The 20,838-nt window shown below is 37.8% G+C and overlaps 1 protein-coding gene across 1 annotated transcript in view; it reads right to left on the reverse strand.

Annotated features, from left to right (window-relative positions):
- Positions 1-2,463: 2,463 nt before the first annotated feature.
- The window catches only part of LOC149083936 (hephaestin-like protein), a 100,166-nt gene continuing 81,791 nt past the window's right edge, over positions 2,464-20,838 (reverse strand). The window contains exons 9-15 of the mRNA XM_089234312.1: positions 19,615-19,814; positions 16,081-16,231; positions 15,616-15,828; positions 13,571-13,793; positions 7,846-8,110; positions 7,393-7,759; positions 2,464-4,088 (exon numbers count right to left, since the gene is read on the reverse strand). Coding sequence (XP_089090438.1) covers positions 3,787-4,088; positions 7,393-7,759; positions 7,846-8,110; positions 13,571-13,793; positions 15,616-15,828; positions 16,081-16,231; positions 19,615-19,814 — 1,721 coding nt within the window. The 3' untranslated portion in view covers positions 2,464-3,786. The remainder of the gene's footprint in view (positions 4,089-7,392; positions 7,760-7,845; positions 8,111-13,570; positions 13,794-15,615; positions 15,829-16,080; positions 16,232-19,614; positions 19,815-20,838) is intronic.

Genomic DNA, 20,838 nt, shown 5'->3' on the forward strand with positions numbered 1-20,838 from the left:
ACATGACTTGCATTGATAAAAAATAAGTTATATACAAAAATTATGTCAACATATTTGCGTAGGTACTTCAAAACCACGCGGCTCATACCGGACAGTCTCCTTCGAAAATTACATGATCACTGCTGACGCTAGTTTTTCACGCGGTTTTCCCTCGACCATTTTTCATACATTGGTGATGAGGATCTCGCCATTCTGGCGTACGTGCGTGTCCCCTTAGTGTTATAGCTGTCACTCAAACCAGTGATTTCTGGTCGTCACCAAGCCTATACAAAAGTCCTGCCGTTGAATCGACGAAGATGGTGCTCCCTCAAACGGCATAAGGTTGGCAAACACCTATTTGCTGCGGAGACAGAAAGTCTGGACAATTGTTGAAAATTTGAGAGCGATGTATTGAAAAGAATGACTTTCTCCCGACAAAAACTACCGCGCGTTCTTTGCAGTGACCACATTCTTGGGGGAACGGTGTATGTGCCGATTATGCGATCGGGATCGAGTACAAAAAATATTTAAAGCAAATGCAAATTCATGCCTGTGATGGCATGACGCTACAGTTCCGTGATCTTCTTTCCCGTGGAGGGTTTTATGCATGGCCAAGTTAACATGATGGATCCTCGGGCAAAGTATGCCTTGGGGCGATCTTCTGTCAATTCCAGCAAAGTATAGGGATATTTTTCTGGAAGTAACAACTTACACATTTACATACAGTCGGTCTCCACTTGAACAGATATCAATGGTTCCAGCACATATAATATTTTTGGGCACAATATAGTATTAAAAAAAATAAACTATAGTAGAAAACTCTATTTCCGCGTGGGGGCAGTTGAGTGGTTAATGTTCCATCAAGCGGGATGATAGCTATGAAATGGATTCCAACGGCTCAGTAGTAAAAATTGCATCACCATCCAACGTCGATAGCCCTCATGCGTAAACACTACAAAGTCGGACGGAGAGTCTGAGCTATTCTTCGCGCTCTTTTTGCTCCCATATCTATAGTGAGAATAAACCAAAAGCTTACAAAAGTTATCGACTCCTGGATTATGTGATGTTCTTATTATACACCAAGGCTTTTTCCATTATCTTTCTCGGCAACGGAGATACGAACGGATGAAAGACGGAGAAAGGGGGTCACACTGACCCTCCCGTATATTTTAGAACACATTCACCATATAATACAACCAACGTTGGGTCGTTTCAACAATGGGTTTTGTTGAAATTCTTCTGAACTTTCCGAAGAATTTGAAATCTCCGAGAAGAATCGAAGAAATCATCTTTTTTTGAAATTCTTCTGATAGTTTCTTTGTGCATCTAATTCAGTGTAATTCCCCCATTCGTGAGAATTTTTTATAACCTTCATTCTTATCTGTGAGTGTCAGTCAGCAGGTGTGTTAGCTTTTGTTGCGAAGTATTTTTTTCATTTCCTCCGATGAATTGTTTGTTCGGCAAAGTATTCAGATGATTGCTGTAAAAATGGCAAAAAGACCCAGATTCACCGAAGGGAATACTTTTCAGAAGAAAGATTGAGTCAGAAAAACTCAGAAGGAGTAGTGGTGGTGATGTGAATATTCAGAGGAAAATGAAAACTACCATCATTCGTGAAGAAATCAACAGCATTGATGATGTGGGAATTTAGAATGAAATTATAAATTGAACGGTGCATCAGCTGATGCAAAATAAAATACTGCTGGAAACAGTAAATGCAAACCACATCGAGGCCACAAAAACAACCGGATGTACACCCAAACGTCAACCGATTTCCATAAATATAATATTAGAGATCTCAATAAATATCCGTCTGTTGGTTACGAAGAAACTGTCGCATATGTGTATGAAATATTGTGGGACCCTTCCTCAAGTATTCCAAAATAATTTACGAGAAACTAATTGCTTGCAGATTCTGATTGCACATCAGTGGAATTAACGTGAAATTTTTCAAATCGAAATCGACCTGCTTAATTGAAACCCTTCGGAAAGTTCATCGTCAGGTGTTTCCAACTGCGAAAAAAGAGAATAAATCAAGGTCACACACTCGTTGATCCTATTAAAAACCTAGAAGTGATGTAACACTGAAATCCTATCGGGAACATTGAAAATGAAAATCCCATTTCTAGTGTTAAAAAACACACGCACGCACTGAAGAGTTTTCAAATCAATCGCGCGGAATGTTTTCAAATCATCCAAGTAAGACCCATTCTCTAAAAGGTTGAACATCCGTGGCCTAAGCGTTACGCCCGAGTGACGTAGTAGTAAGATGCTCGTCTTCCACTATGAAGCACCAGGGAAAAGTTCTTTACCTATTGAGCCTGTGGCGACCACCGACAGATGGCACCATCTTCATTTCCCCTCCCCCCAACTCCACTAGCTGGAAATTGCCATATGGCGATATACGACTGAATTTGGTGTGAGGAAAAGTAGTAGGCCTAAACATTTATACGAAAGTCATACACAAGAAAAGCACACTTGACGGAAGCAGACAAAAATAATATTTATTATGCGATTCTTTTACACAGAGGCTGTTTCGACAAAAAATATTTAGCATGAGGGGAAAAAAAGAAGAGGCATATAAAACATATGTCTGCACGGGGTATTTGTGTATATAATATGCGCGTATGTGTGTGTATAAAAGAAAAATCTCCATTGAAAACCACAATCATAGTCCAGGATCGTTACTTACATATTGAATCTAAAAAAATATATAAAATAATAAATATTGCGATGTACACTTGCGCCATTCACACAGCAACCATCATTTATAATAGGAAGTAGCCCTCTATACTCAATACGCTTTTCTGGATCCATTTCAATGTTAATTTATCGCATACAATATGATAGTATGGCGTATTGTATGGTATTGGCTTCGTACTCATAACAACAAAACATAATATTTACATAGTTTTTTTTTTTTTTTGTGAAGCTGACATTCGGGACGCAAGTTAACATACAATATATAAGCTTGGCACTTGACAGTCTCAGTGAGTACAGTTAAATACGAAAAATAGAAATACTAATTGGTTATAAGAATGAAATACCAATTGTAATTTCGAAACGTTATATGGAAAATTATTCGTATATTACGCTCCATGAGCTGGTGTTAATGAATAAATTAATCGTCTCTCAACGCACAATCAATAAATAATATTCGTATGGTTATTTCGCTAGAGGTTGCACCGTGTTTACGGGACTTTCCTGGGATTGGTGATTATAGCGTCACATTATGACGTCTTGATGACGTAAATTTCCTCTATCCATCAGTGATATTCAGGAGACCACGTAATTTTTCACGTAATTAGGCATGATGAAATCTTCTTTACGGAATTTTTCTACGATTGGTGATTTTAACGTCATCTATGATGCCATAATGACATAATATCATCAATGAATGTTCAGATATTTTTCACGCATATTTGCGGGTATTTGAATGGTGAAATCGTCTATGCGGAATTTTCCTTGGATTGGTGATTATAACGTCATTTCTATGACGACATAACTAATGACTAAAAATAGTCATAATGACGTAAATTCATCAGTTTCACCAATGCATATTCAGGAGTCATTGTTCACGAACACATAAGTATAATAATGAATAGGTGAAATATCTCATTTTTGGTGCTTTTGTCGGTATGGAGATAATAAAAAAAAGTCAATATGTACAAGGAAAAGGAAAAGATGTTTGTGATTTTCCTGGACAATTATAAAAAAAATTATATGCGTGTCCATCCCATATTTGTTTTAAATTATAATTATTATAATCATCGTCTTTTGTGAGTTCGTTTGTTCTTATTTCTTCTTCTATGTGCGCCGTACCGTATACGTTGCAGACATTCCGGCCCTCATGTGATCGTCGACGTGGCAGTGGAGGAACCATGTTCCAGGATTGTCCATGAACATCTCGACGGTCTCGAAAACGCCAGGGAAAAGGTAGACGACGTCTCCCCTCCTTGCGCTGTCCGTCCTCTTGAGGAATGTCTGGCCGTGGAAATGGGCAGTGTGCATGTCGACCTCTGTGCCCATGCCGATCAGGTGCCAGGAGGCGTGGGTGTTACGGTTGGCCACGAGACCTCGAAGTGACCCGAATGTCCGTCCGTTCACACCTATGGGAATGATCGACGTAAAGAGAATCGGTATTAGTGGTTTAAACACACATCAGTTTTTACATTGATTCAACATTAATGTCAACAAAGTTACCGACATGTCCTCCACAAGTAAGAGATATTAAAGTTTTTACTACATGAATTCCACAGAAAACCCGCACAAAGACGAACGCTAAGGGATGGGGGGGGGGGCACGGCTGCCTTTACGATACGTGGGACCTGTGGGGAAAAAATTAACGGAGCAAGGCCTGATTTCCACATATCAAAGTGGGACCGTTGCCCAAGGCCTCATTAATTTTAGGAGCACCAAAATTTTAACAATAACCTTCAAATTTGGCGATTCCTTCTCCATGGAATCGTCAGATCATGGCCCACCGCTCAATGAAGAGACTTCAGCAAGGGTTCACAGAAGACCTGGGATATACTGGACATGTGCGTGTATGTGTTGTGAACCTAATATGAAGCTGGTTTTTGTGTGATGCTTGTTATAGTGTTGCCATCTGCCATCAATTTTTCAAATTATGAGTGATGTGTAATGATTAAATAATTGTACCGTTGCAGGCCTGTTGCTCTCTGTGGCGAGACTGTTTAATGGGGAGATCGGCCAGTCATACTTGATGACTCATCAAAGACCTTTTTGAACAATGTCAAAATTTTTCTGCTTTGCTCAAGGCATCCTCATATCTGATTTGGGCCCTTAACGTTAACAGTCAGAGCAGTCAGTAAGTGAAACTTGTTTTGCCATGACCCAATTTTATTAATTAAATTAATTAACTAAATAATTGTCCATTAATTAATCTGACACCATTAATTGAGAATAAGGAATTCATGATGGTCAACTGATTCATTAAAAATGAGCTTTTTAATTTAGTCCGAACAGTATATATGAACTTTAAATCAATTAATTGATATAAATTTATGATAATTATTACTTGGATAGTTAGTGTCACGAACTAAAAAATCCGTGTTGGCTAATCAATTCAGTTGTTAACTATTCACTAGTTGTAATTATTAAACAATTATAATTATTAATTAATGAACGACAGGAACATGACAATCGACTGATTAATTAAAAATGGGCTTTGGCTTGGTAAATGTAAAAATGAAAACGTTTACAAGTCTTTTTCGAGCTTTTACCATCTCACCTTGGTAAAACCTAGGCCTTACCGGTAAATCTTAAGTTTTACGAGTCTTCGGGCTTTTACCATAACACGGGAGATATTGGCATTTGTACCTTGAACGGCAAAAGAGCAGCCATTTTGATTGCTATATGTGAATTGTTAATGTTTTCTTGTTGAAACAGCCAATGCACGTTTTTTTAGGTATATTCCCTATCAATTCTTCACTAACAGCCAGGGCCGGACTTTGGGTGGTGTGAAGGGTTTGGTAGCATCAGGCCACTAAATTTTAGGGCCGCAAAACGGGGCAAAAATACACTGATTACATTTTGACTTAGACGTTCTTAACGAAGCCAATAGCTTACAATTCTGCTCAGGAACTCTAAAATTCAGATATCGAACCCTCTGGCCTAGGGGTTCCACAGACCCCCCCCCCCCCCAGCCAAGAGAAGGATGCAGGTGAATCTAGTGTCCCGGTAGTTGAACCAGATAGGGACGCAAAATTCTTCATTTAAAACTATTAGAAATAATACGAGGGAGACATAATTCATGCTTGCTCGGCTGAACGACTATTTGTGGCCGTGGGTAGACAATCGGTTCTCTAGCCAGACAGCCCCTCTCCAACCTTTAAATGCCTAGGAGCACACTTGGAAATTTTTCCGCTGGGCAGCGGGCACTATCGACCAAACTTAATGTCGAATTCATATTGGATATTGTGGAACCATGAAATAATATTTAATATTAATTACCGAATGCCAATGTAAACCTGGCGTGCACCAGGGTGTTCGTGGTTACTGGGGAATTGCAAAACTTTGTTTTAGAGGGGCGGCAAAGCTGTTTTCGCACCGGACCGCAAAATACTTAAGTCCGCCCCTGCTGATGGCACACGCAACACAACGTATACTCACTAGTAACATACAGATAAGAAAAAAATAAAAGAAAACAAAAAATGAAATACTGATATTTGTAGCATCATGTTACTCGGCTTCCGGCTAGCTGAAAAGGTTATTTGCGGGTACAGCCAGAAGTGCATGTATTCGCAATCAAGAGACACCATTCCTTATTTACCTGTGTATAGTCTCTGGCTATCAAAGTTGAGGAAACTCATTTTTCCTGATCGTTCACCTGACAAGCTTTTTTTGTTTCATTCAGAGACTTTAGATAACTCTCCATGCCACCATCTGCTTTGAAAGCTTCGGAAACAGAGGTGCATTCACAGTGTGCAAAAATGGTTCTTAGAAGACGAGAGGTGTGTTTGAGCAATAATGATATTTTATCAGCAGCAAATAGTATTTTTGGACAACGAATCTGAGGCCGAGAAGACTTACGATGCAAACTCTGACAATGAGAAGATCATGAGCTTCTACTACAGTCACCCGAAAGAGAAATTAGCGGTCTGAGTCAGACAGATAACACTGATGAAAAAGAACGACAAAAGATGTGTGTTTTTTTCAAATTCAGTGTATTACATATAAATCAATTTATGACATGAAATTTTATTAATGCGCTAGTTTTTTCCTCAATGTAAAAATATATGGTAACATATATTATATTATCGTAAATGCTATCCATGGCGTACGCGAACCACTGAATAGTCTGAATAGCAATGACCGTGATACACGTATAAAAAGGTGCACATAATCAAAATAGAGCAATGCATCTATCTATCTATCTATATATATTTTTTTTTTCATTGTAAATCTTGTCAAAATCTGTCTTCTAATAATAATCTGTCCTCTTTTAATATTTAAAGTTGGAGAGTCATTTTAGAGACACCCTGTATACTTCAAGAAAAGTAAATTTCTTCAAAATTGACAAGTTAAGCACGTGGGACACTGCTTGTTACTTTTTATTGTAAAACTTTTGCATGACCAAGTATATTGTACTAAAAAGGAGCAGTTACAAAATAACTGCCGTTGGCCCTTATACTGAAGGTATAACGTATAGTTCGGCTTTTCTAGTGTTAACGGTGTGAATAATTTTGTAGATTTTCACGGTTGTTTTCGTCAGTTGAAGCCCTGGAACCTTGGTTTATCACAAAAATCATTTTTTGATTTAAAAATAAAATTTACCACTCCTAATCACCAGGATTGTGAGACCCTTATTAAGGCGGGCCCGAAGCGAACACACATGCCTACGGCACTAAATATCACACGAATCATTTGGAAAATAAAAACCACGCATACCATGCATTCTGTTAGACATCTGGAATTGTTCGTCGTCTTCGTCGACAGACTTCGGCCTCGTCGTGAATCTGGCGATGTTCTCCTTCAGGTACCAGCTCAAGTTCTCATCCGAGATGGTCCACAAGACTGCGAATTCGTGATCCACGTCCAGACGCTTGCCTGCCGGTGACAGGATTCCCGGCTTGCAGGTCACGAGAGGGCCCATGAGTCCCGCACTCGTATCCCTGACGACATCAACGGTGGAGTAGTAAGCCCAAGTTGTACAGTTGAAGCCAGTTCGGCCAGGACCAGCTCGTTCAGGTACCAGCCACTCGTACACCTGAGTATCTCCTGGCTGTACCGGTCCTTCGTCTTCATCGACGTGGTCCTGAAAGAAATCACAGTCCGTAAATATCCGAGGAATACCACCATTAAGAACGCACTCGTTCATAATTTACACTTCGTATACCTTACCTGGAAAGCGAAATCGTGCGTCCTGTCGAGAATGACGCCGTGAGGATGCATGTTGTAAGGCCTAGAAGCCATGTTTTTGAAGACGACCCTGATCATTTCACCAACTTCGGCCCTGATGAACGGACCAATCATAGCGAGATGCTCGTTCTCTTCGGTCACCGGCTTCCGCCTGAGGAAACTGGCGTCGGTGTACTCACGGTACAAAGCTTTCTTGTATATTCTTCCAATACGGTCTGGACCGTTTTGTAGGTAGAATCTTCCTTCTCTGAAGTAATGAAAGCACATTAATTTAGACTCGTAATAAACACTCTAAACATCACACAGAATTTATTTGATTTCGTCGTTTCCCAACCTCAATAAGACGGTCTGACTTAAAGCATCACGACGAATTCTCTGTATATGTATTTTTCAAAGAAAAATATATTGATACAATAATACCGTAATTACAAAGTGAACAAAATTAGACCAATAGCTAATTAAAAAAAATTAAAAATAATTTTGGTAGAAAATTCATGGATTGGGCTGAAAAATTCATCATAAAGTTGTCTTGTTCTGAATAAAATTCTCATAGACAGATGTCACTTAAAAATAAAGAAAATTTCCCAGTACGTCCACTGTAATCGCAATTCGTGATCGACGACCTTTTTCGTGAAATTAACACCCACATACTACCTCACCAAACACCAACTCTGGCCATATCGCTGTATTGCAATTTACTGCCATTAGTGAGATGGAAGCGAAGGTGCTGTCTATCGGTGGTCGCCTCGAGCTCGTTAGGGAAAATATCTTATCCATACCCCTTGGGTTCGAACCCGGGACCCTGACAACAACCTTCACGATGGTAGGCGAGCATCTTACCACCATGCCACTCGGGCACAGGACACAAACTGGGAAATGATCATCTTTCCGCTCAGGTTCCAAAAAAAAAGGGGTAGTGTTTCTCAGCCTATGGTCTACGAAGATGGTGGTCAGCAAGCGGAATTGATAAAATTAATTCCAATAATACTTAATTCTAACTGAATGAAAAAAATTATTCAACCTTTGTAATATTGATGTGTTAGCTTCCCCCCCCCCCCCCTTCATATGAGTTCAATTAAAAACTATACATTCATACTTGGGTTCAACTTACATCATCGTGGAGAATAGCGGGAATTGCAATCCTACTGATGCGATAAATACGGGATATCACTAAATTTAGTCAGAAATACAATTTATTGTCTCATTTATTTGACAATTTATTCACAATTTATTGTCAATTTTCTAATCGCTGGGAGGGGGGGGGGTGAAGGGCAGTTACAAATCGCAGTAAACAAAAAAACATATCTCAGAGGGAAAAAAATATTCAAATGATAAGATGACAATATTTAATTGAGAAAAATACGTTACACAGGGACCTTAGATAGGGTAAAATACGGGAAATCAGAAATCGTCATCAAAAACGTTGCCAGAAGTAGGCACAATCACCAGTTATTATTAAAATTGCTGAAAAATTGCGAAAAAACGTTGAACTTGAAAAATATGCGAGATGATAATTTATTATCATCCGTAAAAAGTCCGTAAAAACTTTAAAAACGAATTTGTGACTCGCCTGCAATGTGCTATCCTCTGTGTAATTCTACTTTAAAAAGGAATTACGAGTTCTTAAAAAGGCTTTAAATAGCATTGAAATTAACGCGCCTCGTCCATATTCCTCTGCGGAACTTCTAACGAATTGGTACATGTTGGAATGTGTATTTATGTATAGTGAACCTTTCCGCCCTTATGTCTGATGGCGCTTGTACAAGGCCCGTCGAAATACCTAGCCACGATGAGGCTTCTATTCAATGGATAAGATAATTAGTTACAAATGGACATCGTATGATATTATGTGTGTTCCTGTCTTTCTTCTCTTTCTCTCGAAAAAAAAAAAGCTTTTGCAATATATCTGCAGGTTCTCCTCACTTCCTTGTATTACATCATTTCTACTAGGAAAAACTATCAATTTTTCATCGTCTACCGTTTCTCATTTTTGTTACAGATGCTCATCTGCGATCGCCACAGCATGTTAATTATCCATACAATATTGATAATTTATCATCGAACTGTTTCCTTGATATCTTGAACGTTCGATTTCGTCACGAACATACTGATACGTGTAATCTAGGTACAATTTCTCGATCTTGTATCTACTTTGATTAATGATCGTCTTTTTTTGGTTAATGGTTGACAAAAAGCGGCTTTAACTTTGTGTGTTTTTATTCCGATGTGATGATCTATCTCCTAGATTAATAATGCCATTCAAGTTTCCTTGAAGTAATTTTGCACATGAACATGGAAAATATGGATCCAGAACAGGCTGATGCCCTCTAAAGAGCCTGGGAGGAAAACGTAACGTAGCAAAGGAATATCTTGGTTCAGTCCAGTGTAAAGTACGCCACGTATTGTCATTGTATGCCCTTGACTGCCAACAAGGTTACATCTCTTCGATGTATCCGCTTCAGCGCTAAGGCAGGGAATATCGGGAGAAAGGAGTCGTTACTGAATAGTTACCAAGATACAGATAAGTGTCTTCAGTGAATGATATCTAGCGGAGGGTAGCAGTCAGTAAATGATTTGCCAATTTATAGGAGCTACAGGTCCTATAAAACCTTAACAAACTTAACACTGGGACATGATAGCCACATGTCTCCGGGCAGTCATTTTCCAGCGATCCCCCCCCCCCACTTGGCAGAAAATGCCAGTTCATCAATTTATGTGTCTGATGAGTGGCGAAGTGGTAATATGCTCGTCTACACCATGAAGGCCGCCGTCTGCTCAGCGGGTTTAATCAGAACCTCATAGAGATAGAAGGCCTCCGCACTCAGCTTGTGACGTCAGTAAGCAGTCCATTTTCGCTCAGAATATTCAGGGAAAAAAATTTCCTGCTCGTGCCAGTATCATCGTTGTGAGGAAAAGAAATGATCGGGTTCAGAATTGGCGATTTCTATGCCCCACATGCAATCACTACGCGGCATTTGTGAGCCAATCAGGAAGATTCTACGCCAATATAAGAAGAAACGAAATAGGATGCTGTGTTTCAAAATGTGGCGAACTTGCTGGGCAGTCTGAATGGCGTTTATGGCAAACAGTGCAGAGGTCTTCTATCTCTAGGAGGTGATGGTTTAATCCTGTGAAAAGGACAGATTACGATTCCTTTCCCTAACAAACCTGAGGCGACTACTGACAGATGTCGCCTTCATTTGCGACCCAACTCGATTGGTAGTAAATATTGCTCTATGGCCATGTGACCGGAGTTGGTGTGCCGTAAAGAGTAGTTGGTCCACCAATTTACATTCTTGCTTCTGAAAATCACTGTACCAGAATCACTCATCTTGTAGGCCTCACGTGCATCTGACTTCGGACTGTGGTGGAGTAAGACCATGCGTTGAGGCAGCTCCGACATCGGTACCGTTTGGTATGCCGTTTCGGAACTCGTGACGAATGCCGAAACCAACGAATACAGAACTTGTATAACGAATAGTCTTCCAGGTCGTGAGCGTGTCTTTATGCAAAGGATGTCAATAGACGCTGCCTGCGCATTTGCAAAAATTAAAAACGTGTTTATAAAAAAAATTTATCATCAAATTGTCCTTAAAAATATTTCCTTCGTACGTTTGGTACCACGGACCATTGACCGGATATTATCCATCCATCACGTCCATTTAATGGGCTATTTTCCACCTTTCCATGTCAGATTATTGCCAGATTATACCATAATTACACTTGAAGAAATTGTTTACTGCTTGTAAACATCATCAGGACCAAAAAATGATCTATTGACGTGGGAATCGAACAATGTCGCATCAATCAACATGATTGTTTCCGTCTGTCTGCACGCGTACACAAACCTGTGGAGCCTTGATCGAACTAGATCAAAAAGAATTATACCTATAGCCAGGGCCGTAACTACTCAGGGACAACAGAGGAAATGCCCTGTGGCTTCGAATTATCAAAGGGACCTAGTCGAACTGATTACTTGTAGAAAGGTTAAAGATCCGTCCCTAGGTTTCAATCTGAATTGGGACCTTCACGAAGGCGAATAGTCCTGTCTGACAGAGCTCAATGCTCCGTAAGTCGGAAGTCAATGGATAAAACGGATAGCAATGTGTTTTCTTTCAGCTCCAGGAAAAACTCAGCATGGTTTCAAATATGGTGGCATAGATATAATTCAAAGACAGACCGACACACACTCTTTCCGTTGACAATGGCTTTTTGCAAACGCTGGTCTTTGAACAAATTTAACTGTAATGGTGCCTTCACAAGGGTCGTCTTAACAGCATCGTGTCCTTCAGGCCTCCTTTCACACACAACGGTTTTGTCCGAACGGAAAGATGCCGTACCATCATTTTTCCGTGGGCGGGGAGCAGTCATCTGAAGAAAGAACAGGTACCTTTCACAACAGAGGACAGTGGACGAATGCAGCCAGACAAATGACTAGCAGGTTGTAACAAAGGGCCAACAGTAACTAACGAAAGAGAACGACCGGAGGATAAACCAGGATATCATCAGACCGTACGGACGAAACCTGTGTGTGTGAAAGGGACCACAGGTTAGAGTGATGTTCTGTGGCTGCTACCTGGTTGGAATCAGGAAGAATCAGTCTACTAATGTACATACTTCCCTCAAAAATCATACCCCCCAGATCTTATAGTCACGGAGATCCCCCTTTGATCAGTTAAGGAATCGCGAACATGAGTATTGTTATCATTAAATGGTTATCACTAACGGAATCGAGAGCAGAGGTATTGTTGGGAAAACAAAATCATCGATCATATAACTAACGAAGTAATATGAGATATTTGTTTTCTTGTAAATCAGGTTTTGAGTGTCAAGTTTTAGTTTTTTCAAATCTAAATGCTGGGAGTACCTAGGAGGGCTGTGTTCCGAAACCGCGCGTCGAATACTGAAGTATGTCCCGCTTTAATTGTTATCATTAGGTATTTATTGTTATTCGTTTATTGTTTGCTGAATCGAAAGCTGAGGTATTGTTATCATTTAATGTTTATTGCCAGTCTTGCATTATTTACAGAATCGGAAGCATAGGTCTTGTTATCAGTAAATGCTTATTGTTGGTCTTTTATCATTCACGGAATAGAGAGCAGATATTGTTATAATTAAATTTTTATCACTAACGGAATCGGAAGCAGATGTATCGTTATCATTGAATAGCTATCACTTTCGGAATCGAAAGCAGAGGTAAAATCATTAAATAAATATTTAATTGACACAATGCCCGTGAATCAAGACTGACAATGAACATTTAATGTTCACTTACGGAATCGAAAGTAAAGGCATTATATCATCAAATATTTGTTGTTAGTCTTTAATCACGGAATAGGAATCACAGATGCATTGTTGCCATCAAATGTTCATTATTCGATTTTCATAATTTACGGAAGCGAGAGCGGAGACACTGTTGTCATGAAACGTTTATTGTTAGTTTTTTATAACTTTAGAGACTAGAGATTAGATGTATTGTATTATCATTAAATGTTTATTGTTGGTGCACAAAAGCACTGGCCATACTCAACAAAACCCTCAAAGTTGGTTTATTTTTTTATGGGAAGCCGAGTTTTCCTTTCACTCATCAAAATGCGGTGAGTACCGAATTGGAACGAGTCCCCCGAGCAGCCGAATACTACGGCATGTCTCACTTTAAAATCAATTGTTATCAAATGTTCGTTGTCGGATTTGTGTTATCACTTACGGAATCGAGAGCAGAGGTTCCCCGTCAATGATGTTGACGTCAGTCGGTGCGTAATTCCAGTCCTCTTCGACTGCAGCGATGAAGTATTCCCTAACCTTCTTCGGCTCGTTGAAGAAGATGCTGTTCGGAAACCCGAAAGAACCGTGGCAATCCTCGACACGGAACACGGCTCTCATACCATTAGCAAAATGGTCGTTGGTCCTACAGTCGAGAGCCCAATCACCTGTGAAATTGAACGCAAAATATCATTATCATCATTATAGACAGCTGTCGGGAAATCATACATAAAATTTGTTCGAATCAGACAAATCATACCGTGGGTTGTCGGAAGTCATTTGGCAGTATTTATGAGCGTATAATTCCGGACTTCCGGGAACGGTACGGAACGGAATTGCAGTTGAAATTGGCCTTACAAAATTTACCTTTTATTGGTATATTCTAGTTTACTTCCGCCGTTTTCTTTGATGCGAGGGGGGAAAAAGGTTGCTTGGGCTATCGAAACAGCATGAAAGGTCAGGAAAATCGTTTCGTGAAACCTACGCATGTTCAAGATTAACTATTTCGAATGAATACCTTGATAGTGGCAAAGCGAATTTTTCATGAAATGCTGACACATTGGAGAGCTTTCATGACTGAGGGTGACGCCCTGTGCATGTGTGAAGCGTGGGTGCATGGTCAAAGTTGAGGAGTTTCTGTGCCGAGTGGTAATGAGTACGTTCTTATTATAACGCTTGCCGAAAAAAGGTCAGTAGATATGAATGGTTATGAATCGAAACAACAAAAAAAGTTCACGGAAAAGTAATTTACCATTTTTGTTCTCCACGAATTGTGCCTGAGACTGACCGTGAGGAATCGTTCAGAGCATTATGATTTTAATATATTTCAATATCAATTTGTGTAAAGTCGTACTTGGTTTGCTCGTCGGTAATTCGTTCTGGAATTTGCAACGAATTTTTGAAGTATTAAACATAAAAAGATGGTTGTGTTTTTTTTTTCACAGGGTCAGGCAAAATTTATCGCACTAACAATTTACCGACAGAAAAGTTCACTGAAAGGAAAATTAACCGACAACAATTGACGGAGAGGTCGTCTGTATCAGCTCATTTTTTTCTCAACATTTCACCAGTGACAGTGGCTGCTGTTATCAGGAATTGTCCAAGTGGCATTACTGAACAGAAAGTCACTCACTCACCGTCTCGGTCACTCACTCAAGAACACACTGGGTGATGAAATATTGTCGATTAATTTTTTTACATGCGAATTTTCCTTTTTCAGTGAGGAATTCTTTCTCTGTCGGTGAATTGTTTGTGTAATTGTTAAATCTATATCTAATTGTTTGTGAATTTTCCCTTTAATGAATTGTTCGTCTTTAAATTTTTCCTTCGATGAATTTTCCTTTCATTGAACTTTCTATCGATGAATTTTCCTTTCATTGAACTTTCTATCGATGAATTTTCCTTTCATTGAACTTTCTATCGATGAATTTTTCTTTCAGCGAACTTTTCATCGATGAATTTTTGTCTATTTTCTTTTCAGTGAATTTGTTACACACGAGTCTTTCTTTCAGTAAATTTTCACCGATGAATTTTTCATCAATTTTTCCAATGAATTTTTTATCGACGAATTTTGTTTTCACTGGATTTCCTTTGTATCGATGTTCGTTTTTGAATTATTCCTTCGATGAATTACGTATTTGTCTGTGAATTTTCCCATCGGTGTATTCTAATTTCAATAAGTTTTCCCTTCGGTGTATTCTAATTTCAATAAGTTTTCCCTTCGGTGTATTCTAATTTCAATAAGTTTTCCATTCGATTCACTTCCGTTCAGTGACTTTTCCATTCGATTCACTTCCGTTCAGTGACTTTTCCATTCGATTCACTTCCGTTCAGTGACTTTTCCATTCGATTCACTTCCGTTCAGTGACTTTTCCATTCGATTCACTTCCGTTCAGTGACTTTTCCCTTCGATCTCAATTTTCCTTTCAAAGAATTTCCCAAGGTGTATAATCTATAAATTCTTATCGAAAATATAGGAAAAATATTTACCAGGGTTGTCAGCATGCATCACCACAGTGAAATGAGTGCTCGGAGTCAGATTGATGGTGTCCTTGAATCGACCACCGATCTGGAAAGTCTGTCCGTGGAAATATGGAGTGTGCATGTCGATCTGTTTTCCGAACGCTGTTATGTGCCAGCTTATTTTCTCGCCCAGGCACATGCTGAGTCCTTCCAGGTTACCGAATGCACGACCATTAATTGCTGCAAAAGAATGCAAAAAAAAAAAAAAAAATATATATATATATATATATATATATATTCAGGCTTTGATATAATTCAATTGAAAAATTAATCAAAGAAAATTTTATGTTATAACCCACGGGGTTCAGGAACGGTTTGAATGTTTTCAATTAATAATTTGAATAAAGTTTGTTTTTGCACCTATTTTAATGGGAATTATACACCAGTTTAAGAGTACTTTACAACCTATGAGAAATACCGAACAGTACTTACCATGCAATTGATTTGACTCGATGAATTCTGGATCGGACACGTTGACTGAACGTGGTCGGGATGTGTATTCCATTATGTTTTCCTCCAGATAGTGTGACTCCATTTCGTCCATGACGGTGAAAAACAAAGCGAATTCTCGGTCAATGTTTTTCTATTAAAAAAAATTAGTTAGAAACGATTATAAAAGTCATTGACATCAGTTACATGTTTGATTCACTAAACATATAGAAAGTGAAGACGATCATGAAAAGTAACACGATCATGAAGATTTGTACAAGTTTCGAAGTGGGAAAACCATATTCGCAATAAAAAAATTTCTTGTACGTCTCACTTTTAATAAAAGAAGACATTGTTGATATACAAAAAATTTAAATTAAAAAAAAAAAAAAATATTCTGTAATTTTGGAGGTTCTGTGAGAATAATGTGCGATTGAATGTGAAAATTGCGGCTGACGGCAAACAGTACCAGTAAAAATATTTGAATTTTGATAAAGGTAACACAGTGAGGAAAAGCTATAAATTTCCCTGAAAATCGTGAAATCAATCATTTATTTATAATTCAATAATAGATATAAATGTATTAATGAAAATTATAAGTGTATATATATATTTTTAAATTTAGTAACCGTTCCTGTTCATACAAACGCGTTCAAAATGTACAACACACCGCAGTTGGTTTCTAAAACGTTATTAAAACGAAAAGTTAATAAAACGACCGGAGTCGCAGTAGACTATAGAATACACATATTTTTATATCCAACATCAGTTTCGAGAATACTTACTGAGAAAGCAATTTACATTCATGAGAATGTGAAAGGATATAAAAAGTGAATTGAACTTAATTTAATGAAATTAAAAATAAGTATTAATTAATTAATAATAATTGAAATAAAATTAATTAAAAATATTAATTAATTTAATAATAATTAAAATGAAAATAAAATATATAAACTAAAAATTTATGAAACAAATTAAATTGAAACAAATATTGATTAATATTAGATGAAAAAAACATAATACATTGAAATAAAGTGCTGAAAGAATTCATCAAATTTTGCTGCAAAAGGGAAAAAAAGCATTATGTATAATGATTAAGACAGGACATTTCTTGTTAAACGTCACTGCGAAAGATGAAGATAGCACTAAACGATGACATGACATGACGGGCATGTCTCATTTATGAGAAAAAAGGAAGATGAAGTTTAAAACGTGAGACAGGATAAGACATGGGGCAAGAAGAAAGACAAAGTTGCTGGAAGCATAATAAAAAAAGTGCGGTCAAGAACATTTGTGTCTAGACATGATGGAAAGTAAAAGATTTTTTTATAAGAAATGCAGCAAGTTAAGAAGCAACAGAAGAGGCAGTATTAAAATAGAATATGATGCATGGCGGGATAAGGGAGGTGAATAAGATGCGTTAAAATGAGATAAAGTTGGGGAATAAAATATGAGGAAATGGGAAACGATGTGCAGAAAGGTGGGGGGAGAAGACAGATTATAAAATATGCAGAGAGATTATAGTAATAGGATAAGATATGTGGGGAGATATGGCAATAGAGAAAAAATGTGGTGATATAAATGAGTTGAATAAGAGATCGGAATGACTCAGTGACAAAATAAAAGGAAAGGTAGATAAGATATGTGATGACGTAATGAATTTGAATAAGACATGTGGTGACGTAATGAATTTGAATAAGATATGTGGTGACGTAATGAATTTGAATAAGATATGTGGTGACGTAATGAATTTGAATAAGATATGTGGCAAGATGCATGTTAAAAGAAGAGAGACCAAAAACGAGATGGAATAACACATTTTTTTTATTCGTTCGTAAAATATGGCGCTGACCCAGAGGAAAATGGTCAAGAGGCAAGCAGAACATGTGCAGAATTGGTACGAGGCAAAATGTCGAGCATAGGAAGATGGGGTTACCAAGAGATACCGTGTGAAGCTTGAAAATGAATAGTACATCGCAAATCATTTATTGTCTATTTCCAGGCTGTTACCAATTTAAAATCCTATATTGCTGGTTACTATACTTTTATGTTCGCTGCAAAACTATTTTGTGGTAAACATAAAAACGTAATATCCGCTTATTATGGTGCATAAAAGTTTACAAAATATATTGGATGAAAATAAAAAAATAGGTGGTATCTCATAACCCTATATACTATTTATTTTTATACTGCTTAACACTGAATTTTGATCAACAATCAATTTAACTTGAACAACTGTAGCAGTTAAGTTGATTTCATTTCATAGATGGCAGCAGAAGTCCCAGAGCAAATGTTCTTTTTTTGCTATGTGCCAAAAATGTCTGCGTAAAATCCCAGTAACCGGTATTAGAGACACAAAAAATTTACACCGGTGCTAATAATGATTATATATATATATATTGTGTGATTACCATTTTCATGCTGCACACCGACTCTACAAAACAAACAATTTTCCTTGAAGAATTATAACGAATTGTTTTGTTTTTTCTTCATAGGTGGCAGCAGGATCCCAGATAAATTTTTTCCCCCCATGTGATAAAATATAATAAGAGAGAGTTGGGGATTTTTTTCCTCCCCTAATTTATTTTTTTCACCGGTTCACACAAATTATTTTTCCCTTATATGCCAAGTCCGTGAAATTGTTCAGTAAATGTGACCGGTGCGCAAGTAGAAAAAGGTTGAAGAACACTGTATACAGCAATATGGCGTTTAAGAGATGAGCAAGATGCAAGACAAGAAAAAAAAGGATAGAATAAGATATGTGTGAAGATAAGAACAAAAATTTAAACGCAGTATAAAAGATGTGGCGAGATTAGAGATTCGAATAATACATATATGTGGTCAGATCAGAGAGGCAAAAAAAAAGATGAACAAGATATGTGAAGAAGAACATGGAAGAATATGCGTGAAGATAAGAATCGAAATAAAATGCAGAAAATATGGCGAGGTAAGAGAGAAGGGGGTTTTAAGTAAGATATGTGGTGAGATCTGAGACGAAAAAGGAAGGGTAAGAAATGCAAGATAAAATAAATTATGTGCGAAGATAAGAACCAAAATAAATAGCAGTATAGAAGATGTGGCAAGATAAGAGATAAGAGGGTTGCATAAGATATGTCATAAGGTAAGAGACAAAAAAGGATGAATAAGAAATGGAGCGAAGATAAAAGAAAATCAACCTAATAAAACATGGAGAACTGATACGGTGTGATACGAATAAAAATAGGAGTCGATATAAGATATAGCTACATAAGGAAGTAGAATAAAATATCAATGAAATTTAAAAGGGAATGACAAGATTTGACAAAATGTATCGAATAATAAAAGGAAAGATAGAGCAAAGTCGTGCGAGAGACATAAAGAACTAAGCAATAAATATGTCATATTTCATAATAAAAAGGTATTTATTTAAATTTGAATTTAAAGGTATATTTATAGGTATTTAAAAGAAAAGACATTGTGAGCGAAAAACTCGTTCCCTCTTATACAACAGAGAAATTTAACTATCAGCCTCGGAATGTCGATTAGGGCAATATTTACCTGTTTGCCCTCTTCGTCGAGTGATCCCGGCTTACACGTGAGGAAGGTTCCTACCAGGCCGGACCACCTGTCACGAAGGACATCTACGTTCGAATAATACGGGAATGTTATACACTGAGGATCGACCTGTGTCGGACCATACTGCTCGGCGATAACCCAATTGTAGACCCTGATCTTGCCCGGTTCTACTGGATCGTCATCTGGAAAGAAAAATTCAAGATTTACTCAGTTTTTTTCATTAACTTAATAAATCAAGAAAAATGAACATGGGTAAGATAAAAAGAGTTCTGGTATAAGTAGGTTTTTCTTTTTCTGATCTCTAGGAGAAAAGTAGGGCATATTAATTGAAAGGGAATTATACAAATACGAAATGGGTGGTAACGTTTTACTACTTTTTTTTTTGTGCTGTTTCTGATCGAAGATAATTGATTATTTAATAGGGATAAAATTATGAATAGCCCGCGAGTGATTAATAGACTACTTTTGTTACCTTCGCTGAGTGTAAAGATGAACATGTTCGATGTAATTTCGGGTTACCAGAAGCTTTTCAACGCTTAATTAGCGAAGAATAACCCGGAAATTGCCTCTCGTTTTTCCGCGTGTGGATTCAATGAATAGCCATTTTGAATGGCTATTGAAAGCTGTATTGACCAGAAAGAAAAATCATCGGTTTTTTTCTTCTTCATTGAAGTGCTGGTGGGATTAGGCGATTGGAACTTCTCTGTGGTAGGGCTTCGTAACGACGAATTACTGCCGCTCGTGGTCATCTTGGACTGTTCACGAGCGTAGTATACCAATCACGGAGACGATTAAAAAAAAATAAAATTGCTAATTTGATCAGTACTTTATCAGAGGTATTGTGAGGTGCGTCTTCTAAGGGGGAAGGCGTGATATCTTCAGTTATTTAAGATTTCTTATGGCATTTTGCAAGCGGTATCTTCATACGGGTTGTTTCTGAAAGGACTACCTAACTTTGAAGTGACATAACTTGGAAACGGTGATAGATAGAAAGATGGAACTAGTGGTAAGTTTGATGGCCAGTTCCCTATATGCGGAATTTCGAATAGACTGGTTAGCAGAATCAATCACAATTTTAACCGCAGTCGCTTAATTTTACGACTTCTTTCTGCGGGGCCATTTTCCTATATAACCTGTTTTAAAAGCATTTTATCTATGCAGCCTGTGTTTTGTATTTTTGCATTTCCTCATTATTTTGTTTAAGGC

This window comes from Pholcus phalangioides, unplaced genomic scaffold, assembly GCF_987345545.1.
Source record: "Pholcus phalangioides strain wild (caught in Gottingen) unplaced genomic scaffold, Ppha-v1.0 ptg000008l_1, whole genome shotgun sequence".
Classification (NCBI taxonomy): Eukaryota; Metazoa; Arthropoda; class Arachnida; order Araneae; family Pholcidae; genus Pholcus; species Pholcus phalangioides.